Raw genomic sequence first — 15,372 nt, 5'->3', positions numbered from 1 at the left:
AGTAATCCCAAAGAATCATTTTTAAATGGTAAAAATCAGAAATGTAGATAATTGATGCATATATTTTAATCATTGAACAGTGAATTTAATTTCTGTGTAACTTGGGTTCACAGAGATAAAGTCCGTTACAGGATTTCACTTTCCCATACTTTAAAGGATTGGTTTAACTAGGTCATCCCATGGAAAATAATTTTGTCTTGTTACCATATACATTACCAGATATTCATGCGTTTCTGTATCTGTTTATCTAAAACACAATTCTAGGGAGGCCTGTATTATGGAAATGTGTAGTTACTTCATTTGTCAATTTAAAAAATATTTTAATTCTGTAAAAGCCTGGATATTTTCCCAATAATCTCCTTGAAGTTTTAAATACTTAAGATAATGTAACAGTTGTTTTTGAGATTATCGTACCTTTTTTGTTGTTGTTGGTTATCTTTAAGTTCCTTCTTTCTTTTTTTTTTAAATAGAAACCCTGGCTATGAAAGGATTAACATTGAACTGTTTGGGGAAAAAGGAAGAAGCTTATGAGTTGGTTCGTAGAGGTTTGAGAAATGACTTGAAGAGTCATGTGTGTATCCTTTTTGAGATATATTTAAGGGTTGAATTGAGATGGCTTGAATTTAGGCAGCAATTTGAGAGTCAGAAGTTTTAGATCTCTCTTACTGTGTAACTCAAGAAGAGATGATTCTTTCTTCAGTTGAGTACCATCACTTGCTTTCTTTTAGGAAACATTTTTGTATACCTGCCATGGCCTAAAATCATATCTATTTACAGATAAATGGGATTTGCCTATTTTAATATCTGTGAAAGCTCTTCCCACACTTAAAAAAGAGGCACCCTGCCAGGTTCATCATAGCATGAATTTAGAGAAGGCTATACGATAAGGCATGTTAGAAGTCAAGTATAGCGTACTGAGGAAGCCCAGGGTTTGGAGTGTGCTTCACTTAGGCTTTAATCTCAGCTCAGCTTCTTTTTAACTGTGATCTTAGGGCATAGTCCTCATGTGTAAGATGAGAATAATCATACCCACTTCACTGTGGTCTTGTAAAGATGTGATGATACTTAACATAGTCCCTGATAATGCTAAGTACTGTATGAGATAAATTTTATTTCATTAAGGGAAGTGTGAGAGTCAGAACAAGTACAAATGTCTAAGGGAAGATAGAGACAAAATTCTGGGTTGCTGTTTTTTAAATAGTTTTAAACAAATATTTCTTTACCTGTTCTGTTGGCTAACAGTTTTAAGTGCTGAAACAACAAATTTTTAAGTGTTAACTTATGTGCAGAGTACATCATGATTAACGCTGGGCTGGAAGAAGCACAAGCTGGAATCAAGATTGCCAGGAGAAATATCAATAACCTCAGATATGCAGACGACACCACCCTTATGGCAGAAAGTGAAGAGGAACTAAAAAGCCTCTTGATGAAAGTGAAAGAGGAGAGTGAAAAAGTTGGCTTAAAGCTCAACATTGAGAAAATGAAGATCATGGCATCTGGTCCCATCACTTCATGGGAAATAGATGGGGAAACAGTGGAAACAGTGTCAGACTTTATTTTTTTAGGCTCCAAAATCACTGCAGATGGTGATTGCAGCCATGAAATTAAAAGACACTTACTCCTTGGAAGGAAAGTTATGACCAACCAAGAAAGCATATTCAAAAGCAGAGATATTACTTTGCCAACAAAGGTCTGTCTAGTCAAGGCTCTGGTTTTTCCAGTAGTCATGTGTGGATGTGAGAGTTGGACTGTAAAGAAAGCTGAGCGCTGAAGAATTGATGCTTTTGAACTGGTGTTGGAGAAGACTCTTGAGAGTCCCTTGGACTGCAAGGAGATCCAGCCAGTCCATTCTAAAGGAGATCAGTCCTGGATGTTCTTTGGAAGGAATGATGCTAAAGCTGAAACTCCAATACTTTGGCCACCTCATGCAAAGAGTTGACTCATTGGAAAAGACTCCGATGCTGGAGGGATTGGGGGCAGGAGGAGAAGGGGACGACAGAGGATGAGATGGCTGGATGGCATCACCGACTCGATGGACATGAGTTTGAGTGAACTCCAGGAGTTGGTGATGGACAGGGAGGCCTGGCGTGCTGTGATTCATGGGGTTGCAAAGAGTCGGACACGACTGAGCGACTGAACTGAACTGAACTGAACCCCTGGAATAATATAAAATAAGAAAAGGATTTTGCTCTCAAGGATCTTACAGCCTAGTGCAGGAAGATATTTGATAGAAGCTTAGCACGTCTAAGTACATAAAATGTTACAGCTTGTTCAGAAATTATCACTAATCCAATAAGGCAGAAGTGAGTTAGGAGTAACCAGAAACTATAAAGGTAAGCAAAGGGTTAGTTAATAAGGCTGTTGTACATATTTTTTCATCATTTTTAATATTGGTGTAGTGTTCTCTATTGACTTACTATGCTTTATATAATTCTGTTCCTCTTGATGAACATAAATTTCAGGATAGATTTTTAGAAGGTGATGATTTGTGTGTGCTTGTGTGTTCAGTCATGTCCAACTCTTTGTGACCCTGTGGCCTGTAGCCCACCAGGCTTCGCTGTCTATGGGATTTGCCAGGTGAGAATACTGGAATGGGTTGCCATTTTTTCCTCTTGGGCATCTTTCCACATCTCCTGTGTCTCCTGCATTGGCAGGAAGATTCTTTACCACTGAGCCACTGGTGAAGATTAGAGGCAGTTAAAAGGTGTTTCAATGCTCAACAGAGTTGAACAAGTCCTCAAACAATAGGGTATTGTTGTTGAAATGGGGGTGGGCTGAATGAGGAAATAGGTTATGGGGGCCAGATTTTGAAGGGTAGTATATCTCAGACTTTTAAAGCCATGTTCCAACTGAGAAGATTTGCATTATAAAAGCAAAGATCGTTTTTCAAATAAAATTTATAACATTGTATATATATTTTTAGTTATACATGTCACCCTAGACATTCTTTGTTTACTGGCTCTGTTAAGGGTTCTTGTTGTAAAAGTTGTCAGATTGGAAAATTTGAACCTGATCTGAGAGAAATAATATTAACTTTCTGGAAAGGGAAATAGACTTTTTTCTTTTGATTGTATGTATTTTAGAAAGATTACTCAGGCAAGTGAGAGTGAAAGCAGAGAAACTGCAGGAGGTTGGGTGATTTGCAATAATAAAAATCTAAAGTGAAAAAAGACCTGTATTAGGAGAGTAGGATTATGTACATATTTTTTCCCTTTGTAGTACAGTTGTATGACCTACTGTAATTTTACTTACCTGTATTCCTTACTAGACTTATAAAATTTTAATGTATGTCATACTATGTTGTGGATATCTGTTCTCTTTCAAAAATAGATAATTCTCAATATCTATTGAGCCATTTATTTTGGGCCACTGAGCACTTTATACATATTATTCTATTTTGTCACCATACTCCTATGCTGTATGGACTTTCTCTTTATTTACATTTTATAATTAAGGAAACATAGTAAGATTAAATTAACTTATTTAAGGTAAGGCAGGCTAGACCTGTTTTCTTTGTCTTGAGAAGCTGTATTGTTTTCCGTTGTTATCAAACTGCTGCTGCTGCTGCTAAGTTGCTTCAGTCGTGTCCGACTCTGTGTGACCCCATAGACAGCAGCCCACCAGGCTCCCCAGTCCCTGGGATTCTCCAGGCAAGAACACTGGAGTGGGTTGCCATTTCCTTCTCCAATGCATGAAAGTGAAGAGTGAAAGTGAAGTTGCTCAGTCGTGTCCGACTCTTAGCCACCCCGTGGACTGCAGCCCACCAGGCTCCTCCATCCATGGGATTTTCCAGGCAAGAGTACTGGAGTGGGGTGCCATTGCCTTCTCCAGTTATCAAGCTACTGCTATCTTTATATTCTTTCTCTTTTTTAAGCTTTTACTTTTATAAATAGCTGTAACTTTCTGAGTTTCCTGGAAAACATTATTGGAATATTATTTCTTGACTTGTAGGTTGTATCCTTAACTAAATCCTTTAGGTTGGCATGTTTATGGCCTTCTCCAGAGGTCAGACAAGAAATATGATGAAGCCATTAAGTGTTACAGAAATGCGCTAAAATGGGATAAAGACAATCTTCAAATCTTAAGGGACCTTTCTTTATTACAGATTCAAATGCGAGATCTTGAGGGTTACAGGGTAAGTAGAGAATTTTTTTTATTCTAATGAAGAAATATTTTTAACATATTTAAAACTTTTTTGAGTACTTTTTGATAACAGTTTTCCATTAAAAAAAATTAATTGAATTTGCCTCCTTCCTCCAATAGTGGTTGTGTTTGTAACTGGACTAAGCAGATTAAAAGTTACTTTACTGTGAAGCACAGTTGGATTACTATACAAGATTGAGTTAATTTAGTGAAAAATTAACACACACACACACACACACACACACACACGTTTGTTCTTTTTACCTCCATAGAGACTAACATTCTGTTTTTGTAGCTACATTAGAGAGGGGAGATTTTTTCCTTTCAGTTTTACTCAAATACAATTAATGTACAGTACTGCATACATTTTAGGTGTACATCATAATGATTTGATTTCCATCATGAAATGTTACCACAACAGGTTTAGTGGACATGCATCATGTTATATAGATATAAAATAATACAAAAAGAAAAAAAGTATTTTTTCCTGGTGATGAGAACTTCTAAGGTTTACTCTCATAGCAGTTTTTACACATAGCCTACAGAAATGTTAATTATATTAATCACTTTGTACATTATATCCCTAGAACTTAATTTTGTCTTGGAATTGGATGTGTGTACCTTTTTATCACCTTCATGCAGTACTCCATCTTGCCCCCTTCCCACCTCTGGTAATCACAAATCTGATTTCTTCTTCTGTGAGTTTCATTAGTTGGTTATTTGGCTTTTTTTTTTTTTTTTAAGTTTAACTGCCCTTAACTGCTCATATTAGTTCTTGGTGCACAACATAGTGTTTTGATATTTTTATACATTGCAAAATGATCACCACTATAGCTATATTTTAACCCTTAACAATCAGTCTCTTAAATCAGGTTTATTTAGTTCCTCTTTTTTTTTCTTCCATGAAATGCCTACTGAGTTGCTTTCTGTACTTCTTAACTCAGTAGTTGGGCACTGTATTTATAAAAAACTTTTTATCTTTGCACTATATTTTCCATTCTTTCTTCTCAGAGTAAGTAGATGAGTAAGTGATAAAGGGTACCCTATCTTATGTCTTAACTTTTAAAAAAATTATTTCTAAGATTATCTTGGAAGCTTCATTGTGCTTATTAAATACTTTTATGCTTCCATAAATCTACACAATATAGATGTTTAAAACTTTTTTATTAGCATTTCCATCATTATGTTACTGTTGTGAGTTAATATGATCTTTAAGGAGCATTTACTTTTTTTGTATACCTAAGAAAAAGTGTTCTTTTTTCCCTTAAAGGAAACGAGGTATCAGTTACTTCAACTTCGACCTGCACAGAGAGCATCATGGATTGGTTATGCTATTGCTTACCATTTATTAGAAGATTATGAAATGGCAGCAAAGATTTTAGAAGAATTTAGGAAAACACAGCAGGTAACAACCAGAAGTTAGACCTAGTAAACTAGGTTTGATTCTTAGTATAACTGAAACAAAGAAGATTATAGATCTTCAAATAGTATAGATTTACTAACTTTTAATTTGAAATAGTTTCAAACTTAAAGAACAGTTGCAAGAGTAGAACAAAGAACATAATAGAAGTTCACTCACATTAACTAATTGTTAATATTTGATGCGTTTAGTTTATAGTCTCTATATGTACTTAGCTATTTTTTCCTAAAACATTCAAGAGTAATTGTAGACACTATGCTGTTTTACTCCTAAAATGCTTTTGTGTGGTATTTCCTGAGAAAAACTCTATAGTTGTCAACTCTTATAGGTAGTATTGTATAAATTATCAAAAAATTAGGAAATTTAACATTGATAAGCTGTTAGTATCTAATCCACAACCGATATTCAATATTTACTAACAGGCCTATTTATATCCTTTCTGGGATTTTTTCTTTTTCTTTTTCTTTTTTCCATTTCCATGATTCAATTTAGAATCATACCTTACATTTAATTATCATTTTTCTATAGTCTCTTCTAATCTGGAAGTTTCAGAGGCTTTCTTTTATTTCATGACACTGTTGTTTTTGAAGAGTCATGGCAGTGCTTTTGTAGAGTATTCATCAATTTGGATTTCTTTATGTTTCTTCAGTATTGATACTGTTATGCATTTTTGGCAGGAGACTACAGAAGTGATGTTGAGCCCTTCTCCCTCCACTCACCACATTAAAAGCCATGTAGTGTCTCATCCATTTGATTTCTTGGTTAAGGTGGTGACTGTCAAGTTTCTTCACTATAAACCAGTTGTTTCTTTTTCTCTTTGTATTTAGTAAATAATGTGAGGCTTTATGAGTAGTCTCTCCCTCATCAGACTTTCACCACTAGTTTTAGCAAAATTCATTGATTATGATTCTTGCCTGGATAAGCTGTTCTTATGATAGTGGCAAAATGGTGATTTTTCTGTCTTATTCCTTCTAGATTTATTTGACATTCTACTTTTAGTAAACTTTCCTTTCTCCCCTATTTATTTGTTATATGTAAGGACTTATGGATTCTTATTTTATTCAGTGGGTTTTACGTTAATATTGTTAGTTTTAGTTGCTTCCTAGAGAGATATTTAGGAATTTTAAAAAATGAGTTTTATCAACCGTATATTAACCTTTGTTTTCTTGTATGTATTTAAGTGTGAAAAGTTTTTTAATATGAAAATAAAATTCTCACTGTTAGTATTCCTTGTATCCATATGTAGACATCCCCTGATAAAGTGGATTATGAATATAGTGAACTCCTTTTATATCAGAATCAAGTTCTTCGGGAAGCAGGTCTCTATAGAGAAGCTCTGGAACACCTTTGTACCTATGAAAAGCAGATTTGTGATAAACTTGCTGTAGAAGAAACCAAAGGTATTTTTTTTAAGAGTGCAATTTATTCTGATATTTAACTACGACAAAGAACGAGACTGAAAAATTGTTGCATATAACATAGCTCTTTGATGACAAAATTTATTTCTTACTCATGCACTTCAGATAATTTGTAATGTAGGAAAATACACATTTAAACAGTAGATATTGTTATAGGAAAAAATAATGGTGAACAATAAGTTGTTGAATGAAGTTACTCAGTGCAGTATTGTTTATTTAAGTATCTGATCTGAAAATATTACAGTTTGATTAAAATACAGGAAGCAGTTGCTCAATTTTGAAAGACAAGATTAAGTTTCTTAGAAACTGCTTATTAGCAAACTGAATGTGTACAACAGACTTCTTTATTGTCAGTAATATATATTGCTAGATCAGACTTCACTAAAGTGCTTATGGGACATTCCTAGGCTTCTTTATGGTTTACCTCAATATCTTTCTGAATACGGAAAACATGAACTAGAAACTCAGGTTTGTATGTGTGGATTATGATGGGAGGATGGGTAGATCCTTAAATAAAGATCTCCAGTGTCACCATGTATTAGAGGGTGTGAAAAAGGAGTCTGTAGTTTTAAAAGTTTAGGAACTGATTATGGAAAACAAAAGAAGAACAACAAGTAATTGAGTACTTTCTAAGACTTGCCATCTGAAATGTTGCTTTGCCTTTGTTAGACCAGGCAGCTGAAATTTTTTGGTGTCAAATTTCTCACTGCCTTTGAAGTTGAACACTGGAGAAGTGTGGTGTGTGTGTGCAGACTGGATTTAGCCATTGTTCTCCTGATGAACTTTTCAGCAAAGAATAATGCTACTAGCAAGAGAGAAAATGGAAGTCCAAGGCACCCAGAACTCATTTGTGAACTCTAGATCCAAGACAGCCACTTTCACATGAGTTGATCATTCCTGATCGGTCTATTAGTTATAAAGGAGTAGATTTCTGACTAATTGGAAAGATGATAAGGTTAAAAAAACTAGTTTCAGTTCCTTCCTTGTTTACCAACCAGCTATATGATGAGGGGCAAGATTGGGCTTCAGTTTCTTTATGGAAATACATGACATTGTTCAAAATACTCTAAGTACATTGTTTTATTTTACTCTTTTGATAACTTTATTAGTAAGGAAGAAGGACAGATCAAACTGAGGACTCAGAGTTGACCTATGGATTTTAGCAATTTGGAAGCTACTGATTACCTTACCAAAAGGACTTTCTGAACATTTGGAAGGAGGAGGGTAGTAAAACCCCAAACAGGTCAAGTAGATTTCAATGAGATTTTAGTAGAGGAGTTGAGGAATAGCATGCAAAAATGACTCAACCAAGTAGTTTTGCTGTATAGGAAGGACATCCAGGGTAGTGATGGGTGGAAGGGTTGCAGAATCAAAAGATTTTTGCAGATTGTACTTATTGTGCTCACTGGATAATGAGATGGAGTATTTGATGCAGTAGAGGGGATGTGATCTAGTGGATAAATTGAAGGGTTAGCCTTAGATAACAAAATGAATAGTTCATCCACAGTAATTAGAGATGATGGAGTGTATGGGCAAGTAGGTGTGTCAGTGTGGTGGATAATTTGGGAGTTTGTCTTGCTTTCATTTTCCCAGTGAAATAGGAAACAGCTATCAGTTCATTCCACAAAATATGTTTTGAATATCTATGGTGAATCAGGTGGTGGGGACAGGGAATATAAAAGAATAGAAGGGAACTAAAAGAATCATCAGTCATTGGCCATTCCAGTAATAAAGGCATTGATATTAGTGATAGGTGGTCAGGATAATTTAGGAAATTCCTGGAGTGGGTGAGTGGCATAGTTAGGCAGAAAATTTCATTGTTAATTGTTAATACGATCAGTTCCTTCTACAAGGAAAAGGTGGGTAAAGATCATGAGAAGGAAATATGGATGGGTGTGGCCTATGGGAGAAAGGTTACAGGATATTATTTATGTTTTTAGTAAAGTAGTCTTTTGGTCAGTGTAGAGCGGACTGTTAACTTTGGTACTGTTGACATCTTGGGACCTAGATGTTGGAGATTGAAGCCTCCTGTATGTTGCATAATATTTAGCAGTATCGGTAGCTTATATCTGATACCGTAGCACCCGCTTCCCTGTTGTGACACCGAAAGTGGCTCCGGTATTGCTAAATGTCTCCTGGATGACAGAAATGCACCTGGTAAGAACCACTCAGGATAGAGACATTAAGAATATGGGTTACTTTAGCCAAATTGCTTGGGTTCAAATCCTGACTCTAACAATTAACTGTCTGAGAGACCCTTGGCACATTTACTGATTTTCTTTGTTTTAAAATGATACATAAAGATTTTAAAATTTAAAAAATAAAAAACTTAAAAAAAAATGATACAAATAATAGTAGCCTATTTCATGGAGCTTTGAGAATTGAATTAGTTTTAATGCATGTGAAACATTTGAAAACTCATTTTCACACTCAATAAGTGTTCATTTTTATTATCTGATAATACAAAAGGGTGCAAGAGTGCAGTCTTGGCTTGAAAACAATACCTTTGATGAATGGGAGCCCATTAAAGTAGGGTAAAGGGTTCTTGAGCAGTGTTTGAGGCTTATGTGAGTTTGGAGCTAATATGTTTTTAGTGAAACCAGTGCTCCAGTGCCTTCATCTGGCAGCCTCTTTTATGAGAAGGTGTGCAGCAAGCGAATAATTGGGGTCATACAGACTTTAACGACAGAATGTGGTCCACTGGACAAGGGAATGGCAAACCACTTCAGTATTCTTGCCTTAAGAACCCCATGAACAGTATGAAAAGGCAAATGATAGGATACTGAAAGAGGAACTCCCCAGGTCAGTAGGTGCCCAGTATGCTACTGGAGATCAGTGGAGAAATAACTCCAGAAAGAATGAATGGATGGAGCCAGGGCAAAACCAATACCCAATTGTGGATGTGCCTGGTGACAGAAGCAAGGTCTGATGCTGTAAAGAGCAATATTGCATAGGAACCTGGAATATCAGGTCCATGAATCAAGGCAAATTGGAAGTGGTCAAACAGGAGAGGGCAAGAGTGAATGTTGACATTCTAGGAATCAGAAAACTAAAATGGACTGGAATGGGTGAATTTAATTCAGATGACAATTATATCTACTACTGTGGGCAGGAATCCCTTAGAAGAAAGGGAGTAGCCATCATGGTCAACAAAAGAATCCGAAATGCAGTACTTGGATGCAATCTCAAAAACGACAGAATGATCTCTGTTCATTTCCAAGGCAAACCATTCAGTATCACAGTAACCCAAGTCTATGCCCCAACCAGTAATGCTGAAGTAGCTGAAGTTAAACAGTTCTATGAAGACGTACAAGACCTTTTAGAACTAACACCCAAAAAAGATGTCCTTTTCATTATAGGGGACTGGAATGCAAAAGTAGGAAGTCAAGAAACACCTGGAGTAACAGGCAAATTTGGCCTTGGAATACGGAATGAAGCAGGGCAAAGGCTAATAGAGTTTTGCCAAGAAAACGCACTGGTCATAGAAAACACTCTCTTCCAACAACATAAGAGAGGACTCTACACATGGATATCACCAGATGGTCAACACCGAAATCAGATTGATTCTATTCTTTGCAGCCAAAGATGGAGAAGCTCTATACAGTCAGCAAAAATAAGACCAGGAGCTGACTGTGGCTCTGATCGTGAGCTCCTTATTGCCAAATTCAGACTTAAATTGAAGAAAGTGGGGAAAACCACTAGACCATTCAGGTATGACCTAAATCAAATCCCTTATGATTATACAGTAGAAGTGAGAAATAGATATAAGGTACTAGATCTGATAGATAGAGTGCCTGATGAACTATGGACTGAGGTTCCTGACATTGTACAGGAGACAGGGATCAAGACCATCCCCATGGAAAAGAAATGCAAAAAAGCAAAATGGCTGTCTCGGGAGGCCTTACAAATAGCTGTGAAAAGAAGAGAAGTGAAAAGCAAAGGAGTAAAGGAAAGATAAGCATCTGAATGCAGAGTTCCAAAGAATAGCAAGAAGAGATAAGAAAGCCTTCTTCAGTGATCAATGCAAAGAAATAGAGGAAAAGAACAGAATGGGAAAGACAAGAGATCTCTTCAAGAAAATGAGAGATACCAAGGGAACATTTCATGCAAAGATGGGCTAGATAAAGGACAGAAATGGTCTGGACCTAACAGAAGCAGAAGATATTAAGAAGAGGTGGCAAGAATACACAGAACTGTACAAAAAAGATGTTCATGACCAAGATAATCACGATGGTTTGATCACTCATCTAGAGCCAGAAATCCTGGAATGTGAAGTCAAGTGGGCCTTAGAAAGTGTCACTATGAACAAAGCTAGTGGAGGTGATGGAATTCCAGTGAAGCTATTTCAAATCCTGAAAGATGATGCTGTGAAAGTGCTGCACTCAGTATGCCAGCAAATTTGGAAAACTCAGCAGTGGCCACAGGACTGGAAAAGGTCAGTTTTCATTCCAATCCCAAAGAAAGGCAATGCCAAAGAATGCTCAAACTACTGCACAATTGCACTCATCTCGCATGCTTTTAAGTAATGCTCAAAATTCTCCAAGCCAGGCTTCAGCAATACGTGAACCGTGAACTTCCAGATGTTCAAGCTGGTTTTAGAAAAGGCAGAGGAACCAGAGATCAAATTGCCAACATCTGCTGGATCATGGAAAAAGCAAGAGAGTTCCAGAAAAACATCTATTTCTGCTTTCTTGACTATGCCAAAGCCTTTGACTGTGTGGATCACAGGAAACTGTGGAAAATTCTGAAAGAGATGGAAATACCACACCACCTGACCTGCCTCTTGAGAAACCTATATGCAGGTCAGGAAGCAACAGTTAGAACTGGACATGGAACAGCAGACTGGTTCCAAATAGGGAAAGGAGAACATCAAGGCTGTATATTGTCACCCTGCTTATTTAACTTCCATGCAGAGTACATCATGAGAAACGCTGGACTGGAAGAAGCACAAGCTGGAATCAAGATTGCCAGGAGAAATATTAATAACCTCACTTATGCAGATGACACCACCCTTATGGCAGAAAATGAAGAGGAAATAAAAAGCCTCTTGATGAAAGTGAAAGAGGAGAGTGAAAAAGTTAGCTTAAAGCTCAACATTCAGAAAACGAAGATCATGGCATCCGGTCCCATCACTTCATGGGAAATAGATGTGGAAACAGTATCAGACATTATTTTTGGGGGCTCCAAAGTCACTGCAGATGGTGACTGTAGCCGTGAAATTAAAAGATGCTTACTCCTTGGAGGAAAAGTTATTACAACCTAGATAGTATATTCAAAAGCAGAGACATTACTTTGCCTACAAAGATCCGTCTAGTCAAGGCTATGGTTTTTCCAGTAGTCATGTATGGATGTGAGAGTTGGACTGTGAAGAAATCTGAGCACCGAAGAATTGATGCTTTTGAACTGTGGTGTTGGAGAAGACTCTTGAAAGTCCCTTGGACTGCAAGGAGATCCAGCCAGTCCATTCTAAAGGAGATCAGTCCTGGGTGTTCTTTGGAAGGAATGATGCTAAAGCTGAAACTCCAGTACTTTGGCCACCTCATGCGAAGAGATGACTCATTGGAAAAGACTCTGAAGCTGGGAGGAATTGGGGGCAGGAGGAGAAGGGGACGACAGAGGATGAGATGGCTGGATGGCATCACTGACTCGATGGATGTGAGTTTGAGTGAACTTCAGGTGTTGGTGATGGACAGGGAGGCCTGGCGTGCTGTGATTCATGGGGTTGCAAAGAGTTGGACATGACTGAGCAACTGAACTGAACTGAATGTCATTCAGGGATGAGACTGATCATACAGCCCAGGGAAGACAAGCAGTGTCTTCTTAAAGGTTGCTGAAAGGCCTGAAGAAACAGGAACAGTTTTTCTCTAATATTGAAGGGTAGGATTGGTGAGACAGGAAGAAAGTCAAGACATTTAAGCTTAAAGCAAGATATGTATTTGGTAGATGAAAAAGAGTAAACTCAGTAGTTGGAAAGAGACAATGTGGCCATGATTTGGGCTGCTAGAGCAGAATCATTTCATAGCTGGTTAAAACATCATAAGTTTAGGGTAATGGACTGGCCATTAATTTAGATTCTGAAATTGTATGTTGTCAGGAGTAATTGAGTAGATGATGGCTTAGTGACTGTGTTCAGTGAATTTGAGAAAGTAGCCTGGAGTTAGACATATACCTGAATAAATTGAGGATGTGAAGAGGATAACATTGAGACAATACTGTAACATTGTAAATAGTCTTACTGAAGGGAGTTGAGAACCCACTTCCCAATATTGAAGAGGTTTTAAGATAAAGTTTGAGGAAAAGTTAAACATACTTAGTTAATTCAGTTTTTTTGTTTTTAATCAGGGGATCTTCTGTTGCAATTATGTCGTTTGGAAGATGCAGCTGATGTTTACAGAGGATTGCAAGAGAGAAATCCTGAAAATTGGGCCTATTACAAAGGCTTGGAAAAGGCACTCAAGCCAGGTAACATTGATTAAAATTTACTTTCTAAGCTTTAATTACTTCTTTTGGTAACATACATTGTGTTAATTCACTGAAAATGCTGAGTAGAAAAACTGGTTAAGAATTGGCTCAAAATCTGAATACAAAAGTACCTTTGTGAACTTCCATTTAATATGGCAGGCAAGGTGTTTTCTCAAACCTCTCTTCTACTACAAATTCATAGAAATAGTTGTAAAAAGAGTTTTGGAAACAAGTTTTTAAAATTCACAAATGAATAGCAGTGTCAGAAATATGAAAGGAAAATGCTTACTTACAGAAATGGAGCTGTTCTCCCTAAAGGAAAGAAGGAAGCGTAACTCTGTGGTAACCTGTGGCTATAGCAGAGTGTGGCCTGCCAGGGCAAGTGAATGTCACCAAGCTGAAAGGGAAGCACTGTTTCCTGTGTGAGAAGAAGGACGAAAAGAAACTTGGTCCAGAGACTCTTCCCCCCAACCATTCTCTTGCATGAATGGGACCCACTTGTGAGGACAAGTCCCAGAAACATGCTATCTACAAAAAGTCAAGAGTCTCATCCAGGATGATACAATTTGAAGCAAAATTTCCTACACAACTGATAGTAAACTATTCCTGGTACATTGATAAATGTGAGAATCCTTGTAACAATGGTCATTCTCTGTAGTAACACTAGTATGGAAACAAGAGTGCCGGCGAAAGGGAGAGTAGAGAGCACAGAGTAATCCACGGTGACGAGAGGCGGTGAAATACGGACAGTTATGAGAAAGGACCTGATGGAATCTGGGAGATGACAAAACCTACTTACTGATGTGACGTAAAATTTTTCATAGATTAAATATGAGAGGCCATATCTGAGGAAAATTAGTGGAAGTGGAAGACTGATTGAACCAGGAAAGTTCTCACCTGAAAGTAAAAGAAAATATAAAAGAATTATGAAAAAATCAAGATAGAGGATAGATAATAAATCAAAGTTCCAAAATAAATCAAAGGAGAGACGTTAGACAAGAGGCTGAAGAGAATATTAGAAAAGCAATTATGGAAACAGGATAACCGAGCCTTTCTTAGAACTAAGTAGAGGAGTCAGATTTTGAAAGGCCACCTAAAGCAGAACAGGATAAGGAAAATCATGTATTTTATGTAATTGTGGGTTAAAATATGGAAATTTTAGAAGGAATTATTCTAAAATGATTGTTGATATATTTAAGTGGTTAGATTATGATAATTATTTCCCATGTTTAAATTTTCTGTTTAATATAGTAATTTTTATATATTTTCAGAAATTTGTAGTTCTCTAGCAAAATGTATAATTACATAAGGAAAACTTTTGTTTTGGTCTGCAGCTAATATGTTAGAACGACTAAAAATTTATGAGGAGGCCTGGACTAAATATCCCAGGGGATTAGTGCCAAGAAGACTGCCATTAAACTTTTTATCTGGTAAGTGAGAATAATTGCAAAGGAATGAAAATTATATTGTATACAATATCTGCCCTTGGTTTTAAATATATGAGTATGCATATTAAGATTGTAAGGTGTGCTTTGTTAGAGTTGTCTGGGTAAATGTAAATCAACAAGATTTTTTTCTTCCAAGGTGAGAAGTTTAAAGAATGTTTGGATAAGTTCCTAAGGATGAACTTCAGCAAGGGTTGTCCACCAGTCTTCAATACTTTGAGGTCGTTATACAAAGATAAAGAAAAGGTAAAGCAAAATACAATGGTTGTTTTACTTTTTGACTGGTTTCTTTGCTCAGTGTTTGGATAATTGGTTTTTGATTACCCGTGCATGTAGTACACACTTTGTGAATCTGCTAACAGCCTTCCTAGCCCTTAGAGTTTAAATGCTTTGTGTTTATTTCCTATTCATTGTCTTCTCTCTTTAGCTAAATAATTTACCACCTATTTGTTTTCTGTCTTTTGTTTCTGGTGTGTACTTTTCA

At 36.7% G+C, this 15,372-nt stretch overlaps 1 protein-coding gene across 3 annotated transcripts in view; it reads left to right on the top strand.

Annotated features, from left to right (window-relative positions):
- Positions 1-15,372, top strand: part of NAA15 (N-alpha-acetyltransferase 15, NatA auxiliary subunit) — a 70,609-nt gene that overhangs the window by 25,692 nt on the left and 29,545 nt on the right. For all 3 annotated transcript variants that reach the window (XM_069557304.1, XM_069557303.1, XM_069557302.1), the window contains exons 3-9: positions 471-575; positions 3,978-4,135; positions 5,414-5,548; positions 6,810-6,963; positions 13,324-13,443; positions 14,778-14,873; positions 15,028-15,134. In XM_069557304.1, coding sequence (XP_069413405.1) covers positions 471-575; positions 3,978-4,135; positions 5,414-5,548; positions 6,810-6,963; positions 13,324-13,443; positions 14,778-14,873; positions 15,028-15,134 — 875 coding nt within the window. The remainder of the gene's footprint in view (positions 1-470; positions 576-3,977; positions 4,136-5,413; positions 5,549-6,809; positions 6,964-13,323; positions 13,444-14,777; positions 14,874-15,027; positions 15,135-15,372) is intronic.

This window comes from Ovis canadensis, chromosome 17, assembly GCF_042477335.2.
Source record: "Ovis canadensis isolate MfBH-ARS-UI-01 breed Bighorn chromosome 17, ARS-UI_OviCan_v2, whole genome shotgun sequence".
In the NCBI taxonomy this organism is placed as follows: domain Eukaryota; kingdom Metazoa; phylum Chordata; class Mammalia; order Artiodactyla; family Bovidae; genus Ovis; species Ovis canadensis.
The sequence above is the reverse complement of the archived record's forward strand: the minus strand, read 5'-3'. Positions and strand labels throughout refer to the sequence as shown.